Source organism: Ambystoma mexicanum, chromosome 1q (assembly GCF_040938575.1).
Source record: "Ambystoma mexicanum isolate Mex_15411 chromosome 1q, UKY_AmexF1_1, whole genome shotgun sequence".
Classification (NCBI taxonomy): domain Eukaryota; kingdom Metazoa; phylum Chordata; class Amphibia; order Caudata; family Ambystomatidae; genus Ambystoma; species Ambystoma mexicanum.
Window position 1 is genome coordinate 516,459,145 of NC_090922.1, and position 27,263 is coordinate 516,486,407.

Below are 27,263 nucleotides of genomic sequence, written 5' to 3' on the forward strand. Positions count from 1 at the left end.
GACGGTGTTTGTTAAGGTTCCTCTCAGATCCTCGTGGTCCTGAACAATTTCCTCCACCCGGCTGTTTATTTTTAATACTAACTCTGCAAATCCAGTTTGGATTTCTTTCTAGGCACATGATACATTTTGAGAATGACATGTGCCACAGGTTTGGTAGTGAGTGGGAGCTAGGGTGTGCACCTGTGTTTTTGGGAAAACCTGAAACCTATGTGAATTCCAGTCCAGTTTTTTTATTGTGAGACTGTTGCATTGTAGGATCTGTAGTGTGAACCGAAATATGGGTTTTGTGAAATGATGTGGCTAACTAATGTATACTTCGCTGGTTCGGAGTGGGGAAAGTGTAATCTGGTTCTCTTCTGGCCTCATAGGGTTGCTTAAGATTTTCCATGTTCGAACCCAGTGTGAGTGATTTAGTAGCCACTTTGGGTTTTGTGACTGATAATGTGATGCAATATGGGAGATGTGGTCTTTAACTCTCCGTCCCTATCTAGATGTTGCTATTGATTGGAAGAGGTTTGAACTGACAACTCAGGACATGCGGGGAATAGAAGGGATTATGGGAAATCCCCCCCTACCACCTCCTGGGCGCACTTTGCTATCTAGAGTTATATGAGGGATACATTCACGGCAACATAGGGTGCTATTGCTGGCTTCAGCGCTACAGAAGAAATACGAGAAGGAGAAATGGAAATGAAGGTGTTACCTTTGTAAATCACCTGTTTTCATATACATATTTATGTATTTTTTTGTTTTTTTACCTGGGATATGCCCCACTTTTTTTTACACACTCATAAACTGGCTCACCACCTGTTCTCATTTTTAAAGTATTCCATAAAATAAAATAAGAATTTCTCTGTGTTCGTAACGATGTTGTCTTATATATTTGATGAGTAGCATCTACTGAGTTGAGAGCTTGTCCTATTGCTCAAGAGTAATTAGTCTGTGATCTAATTACTGTGTTCTATCTTTCAATAACATTGCGCTACCCATTTTAGGGCGTAGCATACTCGGCATGCTGCGATTAATCTAGCGTGCCGCAATTGTTCTCAAGAACGTTATTGAAAGATAGAACACAGCAACCACTGGCTAATTGCACTTGAGCAACAGGAAAAGCTCTCAACACAATAGATGCTACTCATCAAATATATAAGACACCATTGTTGCAAACACAGAACAATCCTTAATTTATTTATGGAATACTTGTGAGATAGTCTTGATAAAGACTGATGGGTCGAAACACATGTTGACTATATCTTACAAAGGGCAGAAGAGCAGACTTTGTATAGAATGACTTCTAGAGCTCCATGATGCTCTCTAAAATGTGTGAATAAATATTTAAGACTACAACAAGGTGTTCTTATTACTGTCAATAATCACATTTAGATCAAGCGCAATCAATTCTTTTAAGGATTTATAGTTTCTTGTTTTCATATTAGGTGTGGGGCATCACCTATCTTAACTAGATTGCTGCCGATCGCTTACACTATTGACCAGGGGATACAGAGTGCCCAAGCACGCTGATATTATTCCCCAACTGTGATAATTGTTCTCATCGTTATGCTATTTTACAAGCACACTTTATGGGAAGGCCTCTCTCAACTGTTAATGTGATGTTGTAAGTCATTCCTGATCGAAATTTACATCCCTGTTTTTCAAATAAATACAAATACAAAGGTGCCCCAAGTGATATGTGCACACAAAGGGTAAGGATGGGGAGAACTAAGATTTCCGTCAGACATTAATCTCTTCCCTTCTGCCCACTCTTATTTGTTGACACGGATTCCAAAGAGAGCAAGTAAGGGCAGCTCTAAGAAATTTGGATCTTGGTCAATGGGTTGGCCAGCACGTAGTAAGACTATCTTTCGGTCGGCAACTGTGGTTGGGTGTACAAAGATGGCATGGTGCAGTGATCTGATAGAATGTTGTGGCACCAAATGAAGGCGGTCTCGATGCTGATGCAAAGCAGGGGTCATTGCCAAGCGTAGTGTTGACAATGTTTGTTCCAGATAGGGTTTGGAGAGGGGCAAGGAACAGGATGGCCATGGAGAGAACAAAGAAAAAGATTACTAACTAAATAGGGAAGTTATGTTAGCCTGGTGCGCGGGGGACGGGAGGTCTAGCCCATCAAGGCGTCAAGGGGGAGGTATTTGCAATGGTCTGACAGGCTGGGGTAAACTTACTGTATACAGGCAACACACACTATGTAGTAGCCTTAGAAGAAATGTTTTTGACAAAGTTCAGGAAGTGAAGGACAGGATGAGTTAGCTAGCAGGTAGGTTAGTGGAGAGGCTTAGCTAACACAACAAAAAGCGTACGGAATGGATCTCTAGTCTGGTGCTGCAGGTACGTTCAGCCAATGAGCGATGGTCCTCGGATTTGCACACAGGATGCAGCCCCACCTTTGCAAAGGATTCAACCTCACCTCTGCATGGGGCCCAGACCTACCCCTTCATAGAACATGGCCTCCCCTCTGCATGGAACACAGCAGGATGTCCGTATAGGACATGGCCTCTCCCGTACACTGGAGAGGGCCTTTCCTCTGCACCCGATGCCATTGACACCCAATTGTACAGAAGATGGCCGCCCACTGCACATGGCAATGCCGGTACTCTTTAAAAGAAAGGCCCTTACCTCTGCACCTGATCTGGCCTTATTTCTGCACTGAACATGTTCTTACCTCTGTTAAGAACATGGCCAAACCAGAGTGTAGAGGATGGCCGCCGGTCTGCAAAAGACATGGATATCCCTCTTTACAGGACATGGACATCCCTCTTCACCTGATCTGGCCTCACCATGTGAGGAGAATGACCCTGCTTCTGGGCGATGACAGGAAATGACCTTGCTTCTGCACAGGAAATGGCCCACCGCAGATTTGCATCTACTCACATCTGTGCAGCACGAGCTGTGCCCTTATCTCTGCAAAGAATGTTTCCTCATCGCCTGGGCATCAGCCAAGGGGCATTCACTGAGTATATGCGAAAAGTACACTTAGCAATTGAAAGTTGGTTTGCAATTGTACCTTATTTAAAACAGATATCACTTTTTAAAACAGTTGCAGTGATGGAAGTGCATTGTGAGAGAAAGTATAAAAAAGCCCAATCTGTTACAAAGAACTTTTGCGTTTTAATTTGCAATATAGAAGCACATTTTTCTAAAGGCATAGAAAGGATATTAGCATAAAAAAGCAAGAAACTGCAACTCTTTCCCAACAGTAAAGGATCCAATGGCAAGACACAATATTTCCGGGGAAAGTGTTGTGCTGTCCTGGTTTTGACCACAGACTAGTGCATCCCCCAGTGGCCCTCTGTATCCCCCAGTTGTAGACCATGTGTTGAATGGTTGGCAGCTGACACCCTGCGCAGAGTTCCATGCTCAGAGGACGCTGTTATCATTGATTGAATCTTGGCACTTGTAGATGTTCCCGTTTTGGTTGATAAGCCAGAGGAATCCAGAATCAAAGCTCACGTGCTGAATTTTGGAGCAGAAGTCAAGGGCCGTCCACTTGGTCCCCATGGGGTTGATGGCGGTGATGCCGTCCCTGAAACACAAAAGTCCAAGGTGCTATCAGAAAAAGTTGCTGATCATTACTTCTCAAATTTAAATCAACTGACTTGTGAATGGTGTCTATGCAACAATACCTAGTGTGTGGATCTTATCAGTTATCAATTGACGGATGGGGAAGTGATCAGTCTTTGAGGTTTAAGACGGCCAGCGATTAAAGATTCCCTAGGTCAGATAAACGCTCATAAACAGAGGTGACAGCAAAATAATTGGATAGCATTTCATGTACCTACTCAGCCCACCAGCTCAATTCTGCTCAGCTCTGTGGTGTGATTAATCATGCCCCAAAAGGAGCAGTCTTGACCTTCTGCTTGAGAGAACTCACAGCCCCAAAATGCGCTTGGGGTAGCGTGGTGTCTTGCGCAATGGGGTCATGTCCCAGTAGTTCAGGTGAGACTGATGCTTTTGAGGTGTGATTGGCCGGATCTGTGTAAAGTTGGTCCCTTTCTGCAAAGGCACAGACACGCTAAAGCAATTATAAAAATGGTGCGCTGCTTTTGCCAGTAGTTTCAGATTGTTAGCAGGTCCGTTGCATCCTATTTTTCCATAAGCACAAGGTGCGGGGGGATAGTGAGCTGAGAAGGACACATTGAGGAATTTGTTGTCATGGAAGCTTATGTCACAGAACAATCATATATTGCGGGACGTTTTAATCATGGAGATCACAATGAGATATCTTCAGCACTGGCAGATGACCAGTCCAATACAAATGTTATGTTATGTTGATTTATACCACACACCGCTACCACCCAGGGGCAGTATCCAGGCACTCATAGGAAGTCACCTGTAGCACGTGTCTTAAGCCTGGATAGAACTCGCACTGCCCCGCTGCACCCGAATAATATTCTGGATCCTTGTCCCTGCTTCTGGCATGATCCTGGCCTCTTGGAAGAGTTTAACAGCATATTAAACCTTGGAGATTCTCCGTGCTGGATAATCTGTGATTCTCTCCCTGGCACCCATATTTGATGTTTTATAGGTAGATGCTTAAAGTACTTTAAGAGAATGTAATTAATGATAGTTTGAACCAATTCGTTGATTATGCAGGATTGTCACAGGATCTCACAGGTGAGCAGCTTTGTCAGTCTTCCTGCACCCCACGTTTGCCCACATTTGCCTGAAAGTAGGTCACTTTCAGCCTCCTATCCTGGCTGTCCCCTACCTCCCAAGCCACAATACAACTCCAGCAAACCGTACCATTACTCGTGGCACACCTGGCCTAGTTTCTCGACTGAAAAGGAACAGGGCCAAGAAACCTGTTCTATGTTTTGGTTGCCACTCAGGACGGCCTAAAGCCATATTTTAGCAAGAAGAAAGACAAGACGGACAACAATGACCGAGCAAACTACCGACCAAGCTCCAATACACCCGTACCTGCAAAGATCCTTGAAGTGTATATACCAACAGATTCAGAAACACATGGAAAGCAACTTCTTTCATAAGTCACAACACTGATCCTGATCAACGAGGGAACATGATCTGTATTCCCCTTGATACGGGGTGCACTTAAAAAGCAATGCTGATACTAACTCAAGAAGTGGACTCATCCTACTGGACATTGCAGCCACATTCAACACAGTCAGCCACGAACCTCTGCTGAAAAGAATGGAGGGTATCAATTAATAGGAGCATCACTTTTCTCGGTCACACCCTTGCTCACTGACAGGGCAGTAACCTCTGCAACATGTACATAAGCCCCTCTTAGAGCTTGTTTTTTTACTAACACCGTAAATGGTTCAACTGCACAGGCAATTCCCAAACCATCTACAAGCTCACAGACAACTCCACATCAAGCAAACAAGATCTTAGCACACACGCCTTACACAGGGTAACACATGCATGACAAAAACAGAGTGAAACTCAAACCTGCCAAACAGAACTGATCATTTGTTGCATGGCAATCCTGAAACCTCTGCAATTACTTGGCCTGAAGAAACTGGAACCTGCACACAGCTAAACGACACCGGTCAAAACCTCTGACTTCTCATGGCCAGTAGACTCACACTGGAGCCAGAGCTTAAAGTCATTGTAAGAAGCTGCATCTTCCAATTCCAAGCGATCCATCGCAAAATGACTTATTTGACCTCCACACATGGAACCATGATCATTATTGTTCTAGCACTCCTAAGAGTAGATCACGCCAGTACCGCATGTTGAAGACAATACAAAGAGTCTGAACCAAGGCTGCCAGATGCCTTCTGAGACTTCAAAGACACAAATACATCACCCTGCATGCCCAAAAACGCTCGACTGGCTCCTGATCAACTGGAGGACTGAATGTTAATCCCTATGCTTTGCCCATCACACCTCACACGAGGGGAGACCAGAAGCCGCCAACAGGAAATTCAACTACTAAAAGCAAATCCAAACTACGGTCCAGTAACAAACCCGGCTTTAGTAACTGCCATTTGGGAACTCAACAGAGGATTGGCTTGTTCCTTTCTCCATACAAACCTCTTCAACTCTTCCCCCAGATGACTTCTCTAAGAGGAAAATGATCTGTCCATGAGACATCTCTGAAAACCTGGCTCTCCAAATGGCACACGAGCACGTCATTCCTAAAAGACCCAACCAAACCCAAAGACCACAGACCAACAACGACAAACAGACCTCTGATTCCTAGAGGCATCTTCCAAGTGGAACCTTCGGTCCATACTCTCACCAACATACTATGTGCCTGCACACAAGGCTTCAGTCAAGACGTGTGGGGGGTTGGACTCTTTAAACGGAATCAGAACAGTCAGTACTCTCCATCCAGAGACAAATAGTCTAATTGTTCTGAGCAACTTGAACAATAATTTGGAACCAAGGGACACATTTTTGCTGATCCAATCCCTCTCCTTTCCCCAACTAACCCTCTCACACTTCCATCTCTGACCGCCTTGCAACCCTCACGCAATCCGCCCTCGCACATGGCAGTGAGCTGCCTGCAAACATACCACGCTAACGGAGCAACACCACTTTTCACTTCTCTAGTCCTAGAACACACACTCCTCCACCTAAGTGGCTAAACCGGTCTCACCACGCTAATGGAGCAACACCACTGCTCACTTCTCTATTCCTAGCACACACTCCTCCACCTAAGTGGCTAAGCCGGTCTCACCACGCTAATGGAGCAATGGCACTGCTCACTTCTCTAGTCCTAGCACACACTCCTCCACCTAAGTGGCTAAGCTGGTCTCGCAATGCTGACTATCAAAGTGAGTGATCTTGACCTTTACCTTGTGGATGAAACACACTCCAAAGTGTCCCGATCACTAACCACCCAGCTTTATACCAACACTCAGAACACTGGTACCTTTGGCTGGCATGCATGAACACTTAAGTCTTCACACCCACCTTTCCTTCTATTCCGTTAACAACCGACCTCTGCAGTGCCCCGTGTTTTTTTTGCTGTGCTACACGCAAGGACACCTAAAGGGCAAAAGTGTGCTATAGAAGACCGCTTTACATTACATCACTTCAGGGCAGAAACAGCATGATGGCTGATTTTTCTGATGGGTGCTTGTATATTTAGAGTCTTTTCTTTGGGGGGTTTGTTTGGCTCTCACTACCACCGGCGGGTCGCTTGAGTATTGGAGCTGAAGAAAGGAAGAACCAATAAGAGCATGACACGTGATGTCCGTATGCAGCAAAGAACAGATCAGCCTGCTGGGCTTTTCTTAACTTCGTGTGGTCCTGTTCAAGATGGCGACATGTTGGTGAGGAAAGTTTCAAAGGGGCGAGGTGGGTTGAGAAAAAGAGCCGACCAGACGTTGGCTAGTAGGGGACAAGCACGTTATGGGAAGCCCACGAAAGACGCTTGGATGGCGTATGTGAGCGGACCACCCACCAGACCCGTCAGCTATTAAATGACAGTTTCAGCTATACCGGGTCAGTGAGATGACTCCAAGTGGCATCACCTGTCTGACAGATGAGTGTGACAGCTTGCCTTTGTCAGGTGACGGGGGATTTCTGTCTGAGGCGTGACTGCTGCGCCTATGCCTTGCGAAGAGACAGCTGAGGGGCTTCTCCTGGCTCAGAGATGACCGTTATAGCCAAGTTCTGTGTGTGAGGAGTTGCCTTTCTGGCAGGCGACTGGTGCAACGATGATCATTCTTGGGCGTGGCTGATGACGTGTCAGCAAAGCAGACTGCTCTATGTAGCAACAGTGTGTCCTATCTGTCAGGGGGCTGCCGCAGCAGTTCCCAGCCTAGGAGCTGGCTTCTGGGAGAAGGCCACTGCCCGGGACGTGACTGCTGTAGCAAAGGAATGCGCTGTGTAGGGACTCTCAGGGGGATAACTAGTGAAGAAGGGAGGCCACACAGATTACCGTGAGTGTGTTTATTCACACGGAGCTCGTCCGTCGCCCTCCTCATTCGAGCCGCTCCCCCTCACGCTCCAACTGCCGTCCTCGCTGCGGTCGCGCGGCTCTCATTAGAAACATAAACACGAGAGCACGCGCGACCGCCGCGAGAGACCATATGTTCTCTACACATCTTCCCCCTCAAACAGGGCAAATATATTTTTTAATAATGCTTATAACTGTAATGTAAAATTTAGCAACAATTAAAATTAATCAGCAAGTTTGTCTGAACCAAAATACAATGAAAAATTAACAGTAGCACATAGCTTGCGCGCGACCTGAGTACTCTCAGTATCCATCTACATCATGTATTCCTTAATCATGACGTGAGCACTACAGTGTCAAGTCTCGTAATCCCTCATCCACACCGGCTTAGACCTAGCCCTACGTGAAGAGTCTTCTTCGACCTTTGACCTCTGAATGTCATCTTCTCTGACCTTCCCACCTGTCTCTCCCATGTTCTCATCCGGCACCCTTCCTTTCACCTTCTCATTCAATCTCGTATTCTCCTCCTCCACCTTCCTCGCCTGCTTTTCACCTTCACTCCTTTCCTCATCACCCACCTTCGCCAGCCTTCCTTTCGACCACACTTCTCCACCTTCCAGAATTACCACATTACCTTTTATTGCACATATCTTCTTAGGACCCAGAAATCTACTTTACACACACTTGTTCACTAGTCTAGGGTTTTTGACATACACTTTTTCCCCAACCTTCCATTCACGTTCTTTCACCCTCATCCTGTCATCAAACAGTTCCTTATTTTTTTCCTGACTCAATGCAATAAGTTTCATAATCGGATTCCTGTCAACATTAACCACTTTGGCCATTCCTAGCCATCCTGGACAAAGCCTTGTCCCAGGCTCCCTTCCCTTCATCGAAACAAATGGAGACACTCCCGTCACAGAATGTGGCGTAGTGACATAATTCCATGTCATCATCCTCAATACTTCCCTCCATGGTTGCCTCGACTTCATGGCCAACTGCAGTCCCCCTTTTATGTATCTGTTAACTCTTTCAACTAGTCCATTGGCTTTAGGATTATACAGAGCAGTCCTTGTGTGTTTTATACTGTATCCTGTGAGAAACTTCTTCATTGCTCCTGACACAAATTGTACCCCATTATCCGACACAATTTCAACCGGCACCCCCTCCTTAAGAAATACCTTTTCTAAGAATCCAATCAATTCCCTTGCCGTGACCTCCTTTACAGCTTCCCACTCAAACCATTTGGAATGAAAATCTACTACGACAAATACAAACTTTAACCCATCTCCCAGACCCGCCACCGGACCCATTATGTCCACTGCTAACTTGCTCCACGGCTGGTCCGGTACCACATTTGGTATCATCGGAGCCTCTCTCACCACTCTGCATTTGTCACTTGTTTGGCAAATTATACAATCCTTGACGCACCTTTCTGCACACCTGTCAATTCCCGGCCACCAAAAATTCTGCCTCAATTTCCTTTTCATAGCCGCTTCTCCAGGATGCCCCTGATGAGCCAGCTCAACTAGCACCGACCTAAGGGAATGAGGAGGAACAATGCACCTCCCCCTCCTTAACCTATCCTCACATAGGTTTAACTCATTTTTTACTTCCCACCAAGTATTGAACTTACTATCCAGATTTTTTCTTTCTGGCCACCCCCTCACTGTCCAACTTTTGACTAACTTGAGATCATAATCAGAATTCTCTTCTTTCACCCATTCCTCCTTACTGACCGCACTTTTTACCTCTGCTACCACTAACTCCTCCTCTGTCTCTCTGTCCCTCATAGGTTCACCCTTAAGAGGCAGTCTGGAAAGGCAATCAGCCACAACATTCCGCTTCCCTGGTAAATAGCTCACTTCAAAGTTAAAATTTTGGAGTCCTAGACCCCACCTGCTTATTCTTGGAGAACCCATGGCCCACCTGCCACTCTCAAACATCTGAACCATGGGTTTGTGATCCGATCTGACCACAAATCCTCTTCCCCACAAGAAAAACTTAAAATGATTTACTGCCCAAAACATGGCCAACGTTTCTCTTTCAATGACTGAATATTTGCTCTCTGCCCCTCTCAGCGTCCTAGACGCAAATGCTATTACTCTCTCAGTATTATCCTTGTTGTACTGCACTAACGTCGCACCCAGTCCCAACATGCTCGCATCTACTACCAAAACCGTTTTGTCCTTAGGGTCAAACCTACCTATGGATGGTGCTTCACCCACTGCTTGCTTAATGCACTCAAAGGCCACGTCACACTCCGCCGACCATTCAAACCTTACTCCTTTTTTGAGTAACATTCTGAGGGGCACTGATACTTTAGCAAAATCCTTTACAAACCTATGATAATATTCGGCCAAACCAAGAAATGATTTCACCTGCTCTTTATCTTTTGGTACAGGTGCGCATCTCACTGCTTCTACCAAGTTCTTTTTAGGCCTCACCCCTTGCTCATCTATCTCATGTCCCAGATATTCCACACTATGTACCGCAATCTTACACTTGCTCCTCTTCACCGTCAACCCTGCCTCACTCAACCTGCTTAACCCTTGTCTCAACACTTCATCATGTTCTTCAGTAGAACTAGCATATATCAACACATCGTCCTGGAACACAATAATGTTCTTTACTCCACTCAACACCGTCTCCATGACTCTTTGGAATACGGCTGCCGCGGACGCAAGCCCAAATGGCATCCTGCAGTATTTAAATGAACCAAACACCGTGATGAATGCTGTTAGGTGTTGACAATCCTCCTTCAACGGAATCTGATGATATGCTTGTGAGAGGTCAATAACCGAAAATACTTTGGCATTGTTCAGTACTGATAGCTGGTCACCTATTAATGGTAGTGGATGCCTATCCACTAATATGTTTCTATTCAGATCCCTCAGATCCACACATAACCTAATGTCTCCATTGGCCTTAGCTGCTACTACAACCGGCGATAGCCATTCCGAGCTTTCACTCTTCTCTATTATTCCCCTTTGGAGTAACGACTCCACTTCATCCTTGAGTTTCTCATTCAATCCATGAGGTACTGGTCTCACCCTGTGCACTTTCGGATTGGCCCCTGCCTTTAATTGAATTTCATGTTCAAAACCCTTCAATACTCCTAGTTCTTCCTGAAACACCATGGGATACTCCTTTTCCCATTTATCCTTCAGTTCAGCTACATCAACTGGTCTCTCCGCATTCGCCAAATCCTCGTCGCCACTTGAAGAAGGGAGGCCACACAGATTACCGTGAAAGTGTGTTTATTCACACGGAGCTCATCCGTCGCCCTCCTCACTCGAGCCGCTCCCCCTCACGCTCCAACTGCCGTCCTCGCTGCGGTCGCGCGGCTCTCATTAGAAACATAAACACGAGAGCACGCGCGACCGCCGCGAGAGACCATATGTTCTCTACAACTAGCCTCTTAAGTGACTGCTGTGGTTATGCCTTGTCCGCGAGGAGCCCGCGAGGCGTGTGCTGGGGAGTGCTGGCCTTTCTAAAGCCCGCGTGTTCGTCTTCCAATACTCCTGAGCCAATATTTACTCCTGACTTTCCATTCCGGGCTGACACGTTTTAACATTCGGGAGTCTATCAGTTTTAGAACATATTATATTTGCCCCCCTGTTGTGTTTTAATTTGTATTTACTTAAAGGTTCAGTTCCATTGCAATAAAATATGATTTTATATGGAATCAAGTGCGGATTGATGCTGGCTTTAATCTGTAACATCATTCTAAACTGTTTTGAAATCACTCGTTACTGTGCTGCACACGGAGACAGAAACAAACACGACCTCGGTGAGACACACCTGGCGAGCCCTTACCTCTGATAGGCGACCCCCTCGGAGTCCACACCGTACACTCTGCCATCTGTGCTGGCCTCCACCATGACAAGACTGCCGGCGACATAGGTCCAGCCGCTCCCTGCGCAGGCAGCGGCGCTGGTGCCGGAGCGGTAGTAGATCGCGTTCAAGGCGTTGGCACCCCAGCAACCCAGCGAGCCACAGCTGTAGTACTTCAAGCTGCCCGCGATATTCACCCAGGCCGGCGGGGGTGGGCGTGCGAGGACGGCTGGCTGGCTCAGGCAGTAGATGCCACCCCATGAGTTGGCTCCAGATACAAACTTGTTTCCACCGGCATCAACCTGCTTCAGGGAACCTGGTGACAGAGCACAATAGAGACAGGTCAGTCACCCGCTGATAGGATGTGAGAGTGGAGTTTTTACATGCAGGGTGAGTAGCCCAGTGAGTTTAGCACTTGCCTCCGACATGTGGCAAGCCGGCAATTCAGAAGTTCAAATCTTGCCGACTCAGCCCTTCATTTTTCAGAGTTTTACAGACTGAGTGCCATTGCATTGGGCAATAATAAGAGCTATGATTACAGTGCTTAAACGCAGGAGGAATAATGCATGAAGTACATTCTTAGGGGTCTCACCTGTAGGAGCCCCCAAGTACCAATGTGGCCACCTCCTGCTCCCCGCCCAAGTGTCATCTCGAGAAGCAAAGAGTCACACTGTGCCAGCCCCAGGTCTGCCAGCGCCCTGTGCAAGATTTTTTGGTGCGAACCCCCCCCCATTTCACCCCCTTCCACCCCACCCTCCCCAACATTCTGACAGCACCAGACACCAAAACAGCATTCCTTAAAGGAACCGTGCCGGCCACAAGAATGCAGGTAATGTCAATCGCCCCCATAATATGTGTGGCTTAGGTACAATAAACAATGGAAGATGTTTCTGGAGAAGCACGCTGCAGAAACACGCTGACTCGCTAAGCTCTCTGAGGTGATCTTTCCGAGGCTAAGGGGGTCATTATGACCCAGGCGGTAACCATGGCGCAAGTAGCGCCATGGTTGCCGCCGGTATTTTACCGATTCCGTCATGGTGAATGGCGGAATTACCGCCCCATTCCAAGGTTGGCGGGGCAGTAATTCCCCATTCACCATTGGCCCTTCCCCATTCCCATTTTTGCCCCCATAGGGCTCAATGGAAATGGGGAAGGCGGTAGATACGGTACCGCAAATTGCGGTACCGTAACTTCCTCCACGGTCCCTTTGAGGGTCCAATCCTTAACGGCTGGTAAAAACCAGCCGTTAAGGTAGGGACCCGCAAAGGGACCTCTTAATTAGGCGGTAAGGGGTTAACGGCGCCGCCACCTTTTACGGCGCCGTTAACCCCTTACCGCCTGGGTCGTAATGAGGCCCTAAGTCAGAGAAGAATGTTAAATGTTAAAGGTATTTGTACCGTGCACTGTCACCAACAGAGTTGGTCCCCAAACGCTCAGGCAGATCTGCAAACAAAAAGGTGGGTTAGGGGGTGGGAGCGTTAGTAGGGTGGAGAGGGATTGGGAAAGTGAGAGAGTGGTGTCCTGTTGGCAGCTTCAGTTCATTTTCACTGTGGGCCGAGCTTGGGTGCAGATATCGGATCGATGTGAGACCTCCTGTGCTGTTGGTGTGACCTACGTGATATGATATAATGGTTTATTTATATAGCGCATATACACAATGGGCCTCATTACAAGCATGGAGGCAGCCATGGCTACTTCCATACCGGGTACCAGGTCCAGGTTCCCTGAATGGGGAAATACCGGGCCATTCCGACCTTGGAGGGCTTGGTATTTCCCCATTCAGGGAACCCGGACCCGGTACATCTCCATTCCCATTTGAGCCCCCATAGGGCTCAATGGGAATGGGGAACATGCTAACAATGGGCCCGTTAATGATGGGCCCGTTGTTAGCATGCGGGGCCGCTCGTGGGACCCGCGAAGGATGTCTGGTAAAACCAGGCATCCTTAGCGGGTCCCGCGAGTGGACCTCGTAATGAGGCGGTAGGGGGTTAACGGCACCGGCAGCTCTACCGGCGCCGTTAACCCCTTACCGCCTACCATGTAATGAGGCCCAATGTGTTTCAAAGCGCTTCAGGCAAGGGATGGAACAAGGGAAAATACAGTGGCCCTCATTACGACCCTGGCGGATTTTTTCCGCCATCGGCGGACTTTTCCGCCATGGCGTAAAGTCCGTTTACGCCATGGCGGATGGCGGACTTACCGCCCCATTCCGAGGTCGGCGGGGCGGTAAGTCCCCATTGACCCATTTACCCTTCCCCATTCCCATTTCGGCCCCATAGGGCTCAATGGGAGTGGGGAAGGCGTTAATTACGCCACCGTACATTACGGTGGCGTAATTAACACCAAGGTCCCATAGCGCCATGGATTTTTACGCCCGCAAAAAGCGGGCGGAAAAGTGACCATGGCGCTATGGGAACTCGTAGTTGGCGGTAAGGGGTCGGCGCAGCTAACGCTGGCGCAAACCCCTTACCGCCAGGGTCGTAATGAGGGCCAGTGTCATTCTTATAAGGCCATGAACAACAGGAATGTGAAATTAACTATCATACTATCATACTCGGCCTGGTGACATTTCAGATAGTGCAAGTGCTAAATACAGATAAGGAAGGGAGGGTGTGGGCAGAAAAATGGAAACAGACAGGTGACTACCGTACTAGGCCTGACAACATTTCAGATAGTGCGGGGGGAGGAGGCAGAGGAAACATGTAAAGGAAGAGGAGGAGACAGATAAACTGATGCTATCATACTAGGTCAAGAGACAATTCTGATAGATTAAGTGCATAGAAAAAAGTAAAGGAGGGAGGGGGGAGGGAGGAGAGGAGGAGAAGGGAGCGGAGGAGGGAACAGAGAATAAAACAGTGAAAGGAGCGAAGAAGCAGAGGGGAAGTGAATACAGTTGCAGAGGTCAGTAAAACACAGAAGTTGCAGAGAGCAGAGAATGTAAGCAAGGATTCAAACTGACAGTGGGCACAAATGATACAGGACCACCATGCGTACGAGTTGAGAAAGGTGAAGCAACAAGAGTCAAAGGGTCTCATTACGAGTATGGAGGTAGCCATTTGGCTGCCTCCATACCGGGTTCCAGTACCGGGTTCCTCCAATGAGGACTTACCGGGCTATCCCAACCATGGAGGACCCGGTAAGTCCGCATTGGAAAAACCCATCCCCATTTAAGCCCCTATAGGGCTCAATTGGAATGGGGAGGGAGCTAATAACGGGCCTGTTAATAACGGGCCCGTTATTAGCTCCCTGGTCCCCTCGCGGAACCCGCTTTGGACGCCTGGTTTTACCAGGCGTCCTTACGGGTCCCGCAAGGGAACCTCGTAATAGGGCGTCCCGTAATGAAGGGTGCCGGTCCCGTACCGGCACCCTTCATTACGGGAGAACCATGGCCGTAATGAGGCCCAAAGTGTCCATAAGACAAATGATAAAGGGCCACCTTGAGTACGAGTTGAGAAGGTGAAGCTCCAAGTGTCCATAAGTCAAATCCAGGCATTGGCAACAGGTCGGTGATGGTGAAACCAAGGTAAATCAAGACAACTACTGCAGTAATTAGGTGGAAAAAAAGGGGGGGGAGGGAAGGGGTTGATTGTTGCAATGTGGTGAAGTGCGTGCGGTTTGCTGTGCGAGAGAGTGGTTCATGGGTTTTGAGGTGAGATAAGTATGCAGAAGTTTGAGCTATTGGGTTAGTGGGTTATTTAAAATAATTGTTTACACTAGGGCGGAGGCAGACTGTAATGTGCACAGAGCGAGCTTGCATTACTGCCCATTAGTGGAGGGGGAAATGCAGACTACCTTTCCAAGCAGATCATTGGTGTAAAAGGCAGGCTTTAAGAGTGCATGTCGAGCCTCACACACGCACCCATCGCTTAAGGGAGGCGCCTGTGGATTGGCAATTAGAACTACGAGGGGACATTTACAAATGCGGAAGAGCAGGGGGCTCAGTTCCGTTGTTCGGCACAACAGAACTGAGCCCCCTCGTTTTCTTGTAAAGTGTGTTTAAGGGCCGCTCCTGGCGCGTCATGAGTCTTTAATAGGCGCTGGTCCAGACTTATACTTAAGTTTACATGACACTGAGCTGGAGGGAAGGCGCCCTTTATTTTCTGCACCGAGGGTTAGGGGGGGCCTTGTGCGGGCGCACCCCCTGAGCGCAACATGAGCCTGCACTGGTGTCACACAGGATTCTTGGACCTTGAGAAGTAATGATACTATACACAGGTGCGTGTCTGAGCTTGGGAAGGCTCGGGGCATTTGGCGGGTTCAGTGTAGGAACTATCCACAACGGGCATGCCCATGGCAATGGCGCAGTTGGCAACAATCTGGTATTTAACAAGATGCTCTTTCTGTTCAATGTATCCTTCTGTATTTTCTCGTGTAAAAGGACACAAAGATGGCATAAGTATGCAGTGGTGAGCCCCTTGGTGCACTCTGACTTAATGCCACACATGTCAGTGGTCTCAGGTTAGCCAAGTCCTGCGGCACACTCTGCATTCTTGTTTTTCTCCTGCACGCTTGTAACAGTGTTGGCGTGGGCCAATGCAAAGCACCGGCAGGGGTGGACTGGGAAGCAAAGTGGGCCCTGGAAAGAATTTTCAAAATGGCCCCGTATTACACATTTTCAACAAGCCCAAACTTTTCCCTATGAGAACATTTGGAAATAAGATAGGTTACCACACAAAAGAGGCCCAGGGTGCAGAGGCCTACCGGCAGATATCCATAGTTCGCTATAGGTCAGTCCACCCCAGAGCCCCCGGGCTGCACACGAGGACGTGCCGGCCTTGGGTTGTCAGTATTGCATTGGCCTTGACCATACATTTCCCGTACTCGGTGGACGGGGCAGTGCAGGAGCAAGTATTGCCCGGGAGAGATTTGGGGCATTCTAGGCGATTTTATATCATGCCTCCATGGCCCACAAGTCTCTGGAAATACTGGGGGGTGTGAAATCACCCCCGCAATCCTGGGCAGGCAGAGAGGGGGTACAGCCCATCCATGCAGGACTCTCACCAGCCCAGGCCGCCCTACGGGATACAAGCGTTTATCCCTACCCCCAGTGGGCAGACCAGGAAGGGGCATGGGAGGGATGCCCTAACCTATATGAAGTGAGCACATGGTGTTATGCTTCCTCTTCCCAGGACATTCAGTGTGAAAGCCATTATTAAGTGTGTATGAGCGCTTAGCTTCACCATGCGTGCACTGAGACAACCCCGCATAAAGGTGGGCATCTTGGTGGGGAGGGCCTGTAGAAAGGGAAGACAGAACAGCCATGAAAGGTGCTCTCTACACCCGGGTCTGTGAGTCAGTTAAGCTGGGGGGAGCTTCCCTAAGGTGATCTTGATGCTCATTGGTTGGCTACAGGGCCGGTATTAGTTTTGGCAGCGCTCGGGGCGAGTCAGCAAAATGTGGTGCCCACACCCCCTCTCCGGTAGCAACCACTCAAGTCCCTGAAAGACGTGGAGGGGAAATGTTGTTGAATCGCCCCAGGCGCTGCCAAAGCTAAATAGAGTGCAGCTGCAAAACCGCTATTTATTTAAGTGCTTAACTCCCGTCTCCCATGCAGCAGCGAGGAGTTCATCAATTCAATCCAGTGCGGCTGCCAAAACAGCATGGGGCAGACTCAATGGCTTCCCCATGTTGGTTTGACAGCAGCTCTCTATTGTGGGCAATGCTGCAGGGCCGCCCAAGGCGAGGCAGGGTAACTGATGTTACCATTCAGCAGGCCAGGAGAGGGGCAGCTCCCGCCCCCACGCCTGCTTCTCTCCCTCACAAGCTACAGAGACACGCAGTCTCTGTCACGCAATGCAGAGGAAGGGTGAGGTGTGAACAATCGCCTCACCCTTCCTCCAAGCAACAAGGTGATAAGCACCTAAGGAAAACCAACAGTCAGGCAGGGCCCAGGTTCAAAGACCTGCCCCCTCCTCAGGGGGCCAGACATGTTGGCTATCCGGCCAGGGGCTGGCGCACAGCCCCTACTGCTATACACATCAAAGATCATAAATAAGAGCAGAATGCTCTAAGAAAGCACAATCTGTTTGTGGACCCTGAACGGGGACCCAAACTAACAGGAGGTTCGCTGTTCACTCAGCGTCTTCCACACTTTGCTTCTTTACCACAAAACCCTCCCACTCTACAAATAAGGGAGAAGAACAAAGGAAAAGAAGTACAGGGCACTGTACGGTGTCCACAACAAGTCGTGGGACATGAGAAGGCGGCACGGGCCAAAGGGGTAACCTTAGGAACCGGTGCCCAAAAGTATGATATTATTATCGATATGTGATTATTGTTATCTCGATAACCATATCTGTACAATAAAATCCTACAGCCTTTTATTGCCAACACTAGACAAAATGTTATGAGACAAATAATTTCGGGTGAGGGTTTGGGGCCGGGCAATAATGATGCATGCATATGGGTTCATCAGTTATAATAAAATGCACAGTGCTCTCCTGCTGGCTTGCAGGGGACATTTCATTACAATAAGGCACCTGCCGTGCCTTCACCCACCACGCCAGCTCAGGGGAGCCCTCCAAAGACTCCCCGAGCTGGCGTGGTAGGCGGACTAATGTGGCACTCTGGTGGCACGCGCCTAAAGCCAGTCCCGGTTTGCTGTCCATTCCTTTGATTCGTTGAGACCACCTGGGAGGAGGAAGGAGGATGAAAATCCAGAGGGAATGAGAGAGAGCTAAAGAGGCCTTCACAGGGGAAGGACCTTGCTGTTTTAACTCTTCCACAAGACCTGTGAAGATGCTGAAGAGAGGTCAGCACAAGAAGAGTAGAGGGAGACTGTGCCCTCTCCAGGAGGAGTACTCAGTTTGCTTATTCTCCCCTCAGGAGGAAGGCTGCTCTCCTAAAGTATCTGCGCCACGAGATAACCGGCCACAGGGGTTTCTGGACCAGGCATCAGCTAACAGCTGCCAATTAGAGGCAGTAGGTCTCTTGCTTTTGGGAAAATATCATCCTACTGAGAGGAAGGGACTCTTTGACCCAGGAGGTCCAAGTGACAAGGACTGTTTATTTATAGGTGCTTGCCCACCCCAGTACATAATACCCACAGAGACAAAGGCCCTTATTCCGAGTATGGAGGTAGTCATGTCGCTATTTGCGCCATGACTACCTCCCATACCGGTACCGACTCCAACCTGGTTCAATGGGGACTTACCGGTGTAGTCCGACCTTTGCGGGACTGATAAGTCCCCATTGAAAAAACCATCCATTCCCCATTTGAGCCCCCATAGGGCTCAATGGGAAGGGGGAAGCAGCTAATAACGGTACCGCAATTTGCGGTACCGTTATTGGCTCTGATTTCCCTTAACGGGTCCCGTCCATAACACCTGGTAAAACCAGGCGCTAAAGGAGGGACCCGCTAAGGCAACTCATAGTAGGGCGGTAAGGGATTACCGGCACCGGTCTCCTTACCGGTACCCGGTATCCCTTACCACCCCACTCGGAATGAGGCCCAAAGACTTTGCTGGGCCTTCTGGGAATTCTAGTGACCGAGGGGCAGATTCTCAAAACCTTTTTTTGGAACATGTGATGCACTTACTCCCCCCCCACCAAAGTTGTGCCCTATTCTCAAAAAGTATCTGAATGTATGTATCTGGCCCAAAGCATTTGCCCAAATGAGGGGGCATTTCAATGTGCACCCCCAATTCACAAACAGTATACTCTTTGATATGTATATTTGGTTATTTACAGCGCGCTTAATACGGAAGAGGTTTCTAAGCATGGACCCGGGATTAGAACTTGTGTTGCTCTGCGTCACCTTGTTTCCGAGATGAGCGCGTTACCACTGAGCTATACTACCCGTGCAAAAAGGAGACACATTCCCCTGCGTCTGTTGGAACTAGGCGCAGGGGGATCTATGTGATATATGCGGGGGGAGACCCCCGCAGCCCTCCCCATATTAATACTATATTCTATACCGCCCACATATATATGTGATGTAAGGGGGGGCAGCATTTTCCACCGTCGTAATTGTTAGGGCAGCATTTTGGTACGATTCCGGCGCAGGGGAGATGTGCAAAGTGTAGCAAGATCATTTCTGACCTGTCATGCATGTTGCATTAAGTCCCGCTGCTGCTCATTTGCATTTCTTTTGCCCAAAATGAAAATGCTTTGATTATTTTTGATTACATTTCACAATCACTATGAAATGCACTGCCAAACCCCACGTTGGTGCTGGGAACCTGTCACACATTAGTGTAGGGAGCATGCTCACAATATCAAGGAATGCAAGGTGGCTGGCCAGCGCATCTTTTTCGATATACCACAGCTCCATTGTGAATAAGGTGACCGGCGCATTTCTTAAAACGGCTCAAGTAAAAAAAGTGCATCCTCTGCACGGTCGTTTACTTGCACCACTTTTTGAGAATATGCTGCTCATCTATTCCAGAGCCTGGTATTTGTGGGCCATATTCTGCCAGCGCCCTTTTTCAGCAGCTGACCTGCATGACCATCCTGTGTCAGAGCCTACATTATCTCAGCAGCGGGGTACCATCTCGTTAAGAGCCACAGATCACTGCACCTGTGTTATAATTGTAAGTGTTGACTGCTTCCCTGCACTGTTTCCACTCTGCTCACGGGCCTTATCATTTCTGCATTATGGGTCTCTGCACCTGATCGAGTAACACCTGGAAGCCTACATCCACGGCTTTAAGTGTGCCTCCGAAATCTCGTTTTGAGGCGGGGCCCTACCGGGGCCCACTAGTCTCCCCTGGCAGCCCCGGATACTACACGAAAAGGCATTTTTTCTATAGCCTGAAGCTCTCGCTCGTGTGCAAGAACTTCAGGCTTCAGTAAAAAATGACTTTCAGCCATAATGGTGGCGTCTCAACTGCGAGGCATCCCTTTAAGCAAAGATGCCCGTGGGCCAGCGCAACCATTATGGAGAAAACGTGAGGCCGCTGGAAGCAGAGGCCTTGTTTCCTAAATCCTGAAGCTCCCGCGCATTCGCAGGAGTTTCAGTCTTCATGAAAACGGCCTCCGCTTCCAGTGGCCTCACCCTTTCGGCCTTAATGGTGACGCTGCCCCTCCCCAGCTGGCGAGGGGCAGAGCTACCACAAAGGCTGAATAGGCGAGGCGCTATCCCCCGTCAGGCAAGCCAATAGAAAATAAATGCAGAGATCTGCCCCGTTAGGCCATGCCCCCTTGATGAGTCCCGGCTCATTGTGTAGTGCCACTTAAAGCACTGCCTACATCTGCTCGACCTTTTAACTCTCCATTCTTCAAAAGCGACTCCCCATTTCCTTTAATTTATGCCTCAAGAGGAACCTCAACATTTGATGTGCAAAAACAGACCTAACCGAGGGAACCGAGCATGCAGTCCTGGGAGTGGAAGTTAGGGTTCAGGTCCGACCAGCAGGCTAGAACCACTTCTTTTCTCCAATGCTCAGAGCTTTTGAAGGAGCCCTTACTGGACTGCGCAACCAACATTTTGCACATAACCAATGAGAAATGTTGACTGTGTGATTCTGGAAGGAAGTTAGCGGGAGGAGAAGTGGTAAGGACTGGGTCCGGGAGAGGAGGAAACTAGATGTGGGTTGTAGCGGGGGATGGAGCAGATGATAGGGGGATCCAGGACTGTCCCCAGATAATGATGAAGGAGAAGTAGAAGTGGGTAGGGGTGTCCCCTAGAGATAGTGGAGTCGGGACGGGGGCAGCAGGTGGACACAGTGGGAGAGAGCTCCATTTTGGAACTCATGTTGCGTGAGTAACAGCACACAATGGGAGTTTCAAAATCGATACAATTCAAAAAGGGTGCATGCAACCGTATTGACACCTGGGCTGCATGTCTATTTTTGATGTCTTTCTCTTTTGACACATTTATACATTTTGATACCTTCTCATCACAGTGCTTTGTCTGTTTGTGAAACAGTGGTTTGTTTGTCTGTGAGGTACCAGGTAAAGCTGTGCATGTTCACAGGTGTTCAGCCCTGAGATCTGCTCCATTCTCTAAAGCCCCAGTGACCAATATTGTCTCTACAGAACACGTGATGCGCATTAAACTAAAAGACGTACACCACTGGCACGGGGGGGGGGTTCCTCACCATACAACTCAGGGCCATTTACCATTCTTCTGCTAAACTCACTAGTTGGGTGTACTGTGCACCACACACCTGTACAAATAATTACAACTGAAAAGCATTTTCAGTCACATTTTCAAACAGGCGTGTGAGCTTTAGACCAAAAACAGACGCCAGGCCGGCCCATGGCTCAGTGGCATCATGATTCTGATACAATGATTTTAGTTATTTATTTAATGTATTCATTATGCATTTGTAAGGTGCTTATACATCAAGTAAATTGTGTTTCAAAGCGCCCACTGGGCAACAGGGAGGGAACATGGGAATGAAAATCAAACATAACAATGAAAGATAGAGGCGGACCTACTAGGCCTTGTGAGCAATCAGAAATTGCAAGTGCAGAGAAAGGATAAGGATGAGGGAGTACTGGGGGGGGGGGGGGTAAATGCTATGTGTACCAAGAGGGAAGTGCCAGGGAGTGAGCAACTGTGTCTAGGTGAGGGTGGTCACCTTCCAATAAATTACTGCAGGTGGCATAGGATAGTGAGTGCCAAGACAAGTGCTAGGAGCGGGCAGAGGCTGAAGGCGATTGGGTGTGGGAGTCCGGGGTCCAAGAGGACAAATAAGGTCCCTGGTCACCAATCACAGCAACTGTGGAATTTAGCATGGGAGGGAAGATGGTAAGGAAGAGGTGAAAAGGAAAGGCTTGAGGCGCTTCTGGAATTTGAGGAGATCCGGCTCAAGACAAAGAGTAAAGGGGAGGTTGTTCCATAGGAGGGAACCTGCCGAGGAAAAAGATCAGCCACCAGACCGCAGGGTCACAGGTTTCCATCCCAGGCAGTCTACTCAGCCCTTCATCCTTCTTAGGCTGCCAGAACAATTGTGTTGGGTAACAATAAACATGTATTACCTCTCTGTAGCTCCAAGGCCCCATTCCGGGGATACAAGTGTGCTCTGCAAATGCATATGTTAGGATGGATGTATAATGTCTAGGAAAACTGAACAGTGGTGAAAGGAAGGTTTTGAATCAATCATAACCTCTGGCATTGGCTTGGGTTAACCCAAGTGTCAGTCTAGCCCGAATACCTAGGTCACATCGGGACAGGAATGTCCAGATGTGGGTTCTGAGCTTGCTGTGAAAAACAATGGTTTGGGGTTTGCCCAGAACAGTGTCAGTGATGATTCGATGATTTCTTGGTGAATGAAAGGTGCACTCCAGTTCCCGACTGAGAGTACCCTGCAACTCTCTGATGTTCTTCAAATGCTTTCGAGGCTCATGCTCTATGCAGGACGGCATTTTCATGTGTTGTGATCAGTACCACTTGTAAGGGTAGCCTAACTTACAGGGGTACCCCTTAGTTATACCGGTACCTCTATTCACGCTCACACCAGAGTAAAAAACACCCCTCTAGGGAAGTAAGCCAAGAGTCTATCTTGCAAGGATAACAAATGTAATCTTTACAGAAATGACGATGGGGCAAACAACTCTGCTCTCTGAACGGCTTTTTGTCCCTCTTCCGTTCCTTGCTCCTCCAGACAGGAGCTTATACACTCGTAACTTGCTGTAGTGGCATCTCTGGATATGGGCATGGCTTTATCCCAACTTGTCCTGCTGGTCAGATTTCTGTTCAGGACATGCTACTTAACATATTGCTATCCTGCACAAGAATACACTGTAGCTAAGGGTTTTCATCACTTTGCTACATTATGAACATGTAAATATTTAAAAAAATCCCGTCATTCTCTCCATATTTCATCCATTCAACTGATATTTTTATCTGGTCTTCTAATCTCTTCAAAACCTTGTTTTCCATAATTCTGCATTGTGTACATGTGCCTTAGCCTTCCTGGGCCCTTTGACAGACAGCAAACAGCAGCTGAGTTACGTGCTGCTCTGCCAGAGCTAGCGAACACCACGGCAATGCCTGTAGTCCATTTTTAGCACAGGTCACATTCCTGCGTCTACCGTGCTTTGATAAAAACTAAATAGGATTTAACATTTACCAATTTATTCAGCTAATAGTTATTTGCACCTTATATTTAAATAACTGCTTTCTTTTAGGGGCCACCCATGCCTATGTCTGTGATTATATTTGCATGAAAGAAATGTTCTCTCAGTGCTCCTCCTCCCCGCTGGTCTTTTGCAGTGCCTAGATACAGTCAACAGATGATTTGCCTAAATTCTAAAGTGCTTGGGAATGAAGGGAGGCGCTAGCTCCTTCCCAACACACTTGCATGTGTGCCTGGAATTCTGGTCCTTGTAGTTGCAGCATTAGCTTGTTGGGATCCAGCACTCTTCTGTTACTTCTAGTAGATTGACCCCAGGAAAGAAGGGGAAGACATTTCCAGAATTGCAGCAGCATTCTTCTGTGTGGTGGACTAGCAGGGGTTTTCCCCCTTAAGTGTCTGATTCTCCAGAGAAAAAATGTTGCTTGGTGAGTGAGGGCCACACTCCAATTCCCAAATGAGTATACACTGCAACTCTGTGATGTTCTCCTATCACTTCAAAGCCTTGCAGTCTTTTTAGGAAGGCAGTTTCAGGTGTTGTGGTCTGTATCCCTTCCATGAATGCTTAGAATTCTGGTACTTGTAGTTGCAGTATTAGGTTGTTCGGAAACCAACACTGCCCAGTTGCTTCTCTTTGTTGGACCTCAGTGGGGAATGGGAATTACTCTGTAAGGTGGTGTAGCCATGGTGCTGTCCCCAGAACGTTCATAGAGAAATCTTTGGGCTTGAAAGCACTAGAAGATGAACATCACAGATTTGCTGGGTGCATATATTTAGTTGGGATCTGATATGGCCCCCTCATTCACCAAGCATGATTTAATTATTAATTCAAAACATTCAATCCATCACTCTTCGCTTTTAGCATAACATGCCCTAATTAGCAGGTATACATATGGAAGACATAGGGCCATGCCATTTGGGCTGGACTCCCCCTTTTGAGGGTGAGTCCAAGGCTGTTTTGCATTTGGGATTTCACAGACTGCAATGACAGAGCACGTTGTAGATGGGTATCTATTGAAAATGTTGCCCAATGCTTGTGTGTGAGTGTTGTATGACTCTGCTTATCTGTATGGACGTGAATGGGTGTGTATTTTCTTCGGTGCATGCATCCATGTGTATGTTTGTGCATGTGTTTACAGGGCGGCAGACCTTTGCAGCATGAAAATCTTGGCATATATTGGGCACTGGCTGTAAGATGATGAGTTAACAGGGCAATTTCGTCAAACATTAGACACTGGCAGCAGGAAACGGCATCCAGTGAAAATGTTGCCAACAAAACTGTAGAAAAACTGTAGACATTAAACAAATCACAGTAAAAATACATCTACAGTGAAAACGTCACCAAGCAAAATGTAGTTAAGAAGGCAACTGAAAAGTAGTTAAAAAAAGGCAGTGCTGTTCGGGTAATTGCTAGGACCAGGGAGGGTGTGGAGAGTCGGGGTTAGTGTTAAGAAGAGTTTAGTGGGTTTGTAATTGCCTGGCTAAGGGTAGGGATATGGGCCAGGGTAAGGCTAGGGGTTAGGGTTAGAGTACAGATTTTGATTAGGATTAGGGTAAAGGTTAGAGTCAGGATGGTTGTGGAGAGCTGGTAATGGTGGGATATCGTTGGGGGTTTGGGAGATCAAGAGTCAGGGTAATTATTAGGGTAGGAGGTATGGTACGGCTAGGACTAGCAGAGTAAGGGTTTAGTTAAGCACCAATGTAACAATGGGGAGGTTATGGAGAGCTGGTGATGGTGCAGGATAGGGGTTAGAGTAAGCGTTAGGATGAGTTCGAGTTTTGGTTAGGGGAAGGCTAATGTTAGGATTATAGCATGAGGTTCGTTTAGGGCAAGCAGTATGGAATTTCTGGACTGGCGGTGGGTTGGAGAAAGGGTCAATGTTCAATGTCTATTAATTTAGTGTTTTCTATCAGTCAGGTGCAAATAAAGCACACTGAGGGGGTAGTGTTAGGGAAGGCCTATGGGTTCAGAGTAGAATAAGGGTTGCAGTTTGAGTTGGCGTAAGAGTTGGGAAAAGAGTCATAGTGATTGTCGAGGGCTGGTGTTTTCCTGAATTTATTAGGCGTTTGGGTCATTGTTAGGTTTACAGTCTTGTACTTTTTCTGTATTTTAAAGTATCTTTTTTGGCGGTGTTAACACTGGCAACATGTTCAGACTTGGCACTGTTTGCACTGAATGACTACATTTTGAAAACGACATTTTGCTGACTACTTGTTCACATGACTACATTTTCCTGGTCACATTTTCGCATATAACTCATGCAACATGTTTATAAGGCAATGCAAGCGTATATTGGGCACAGCTTGCAAAACTAGTTGTGTATAGGGTAATCCTGACACATATTAGCCATTGGCTGCATGACAAAGCTTTTATAGGGCAATCTTAGCATATATTGGACAGTTGCTACTTGGTAATCTGTTTACAGGGAAATACTACCACCTATTGGGAAAAGCCAGCATTAAAACATTCTACAATGTCAATACTGGCATACATTGGTCAAAACCAGCATGACAAGTTTTTACAATAGCAATACTGGCATATGTTGGGAAAAGCCAACACAGAAATGTACTTTTAAAATGGAATGCTGCTGACATATTTCCTGGTACAACCAGCATAAAAATGTCTTTACAGGGCAAGGAAGGCATACATTGGGTTGTGGTTGCATCGAAATATGTTTAGAAATCGGTCGATGCATATGTTGTGACATATATGACTTACTGGCCACAAGGAAATGTGATTACAGGGACATTCTGGCATATATTGGCCACTGAAAGCATGACACTGTGTTTTACTGGAAAATGGTGGCATATATTAGATACGCAGTATTAAAAAAAATGGTGACAAAACTGGCATATATTTGGCACATCCTATTTTCATAGTGGTATGCTAGAATGTATTATCCACAGACCGAATGAAGATGTGTATTTAAAGTTGCATTCTGGCATATAGTGGGCATATCAGCATATACAATGATTTACTGCCACGATCCCGGTATGTACTGTGTACATCCAATATCAAAACTATGAAAATGTGTTTTTACAGTGGCAATCCAGGTATGTGCTGGGCACTGATTAAATGCCAATGTGTTTACAGAGCAGTTCTTTTTTTATATTGGGCATTTGCTGCATGTATATGGGTTTTCAGGGCAATCCTGGGTTGTTTGCGGCAATAGATGCATGGCAGTGTGTTCTATAGGGCACCATTGGCAAAATGTGGGCACAACTAGCATGGCAATGTGTTTAAAGTGTTAATACAAGCATATGTATTTATTGTTGATTTGTGCCACACCTCCTGCACAATAAAGTTGTTTGTGGTGCCCCAAGAAGGAGGGCGAGGGAGGGGGTCGAACACGACAAAGGGATGTTACAATTAACGGATCATTTGCAGGTTCTGTTACATTCAAGTTAGTGTAAGTGCAAACGGAGGAGGACAGGGATTGTGCTAATTTGTTGAAGCAAGTAAAATAGGTAAGTGCTAAGCATATAGAGCAAAGGCGCAGCACAGTGAACTA

The 27,263-nt window shown here is 47.4% G+C and overlaps 1 protein-coding gene and 1 long non-coding RNA gene across 3 annotated transcripts in view; one reads left to right on the forward strand and one right to left on the reverse strand.

The window, feature by feature from the left end:
• The window catches only part of LOC138530465 (uncharacterized), a 113,340-nt gene that overhangs the window by 78,042 nt on the left and 8,035 nt on the right, over positions 1–27,263 (forward strand). The window lies entirely within an intron of this gene.
• Positions 3,102–27,263, reverse strand: part of LOC138530449 (fish-egg lectin-like) — a 70,295-nt gene continuing 46,133 nt past the window's right edge. Inside the window, exons 3-4 of the mRNA XM_069640910.1 lie at positions 11,711–12,044; positions 3,102–3,538 (exon numbers count right to left, since the gene is read on the reverse strand). Coding sequence (XP_069497011.1) covers positions 3,373–3,538; positions 11,711–12,044 — 500 coding nt within the window. The 3' untranslated portion in view covers positions 3,102–3,372. The remainder of the gene's footprint in view (positions 3,539–11,710; positions 12,045–27,263) is intronic.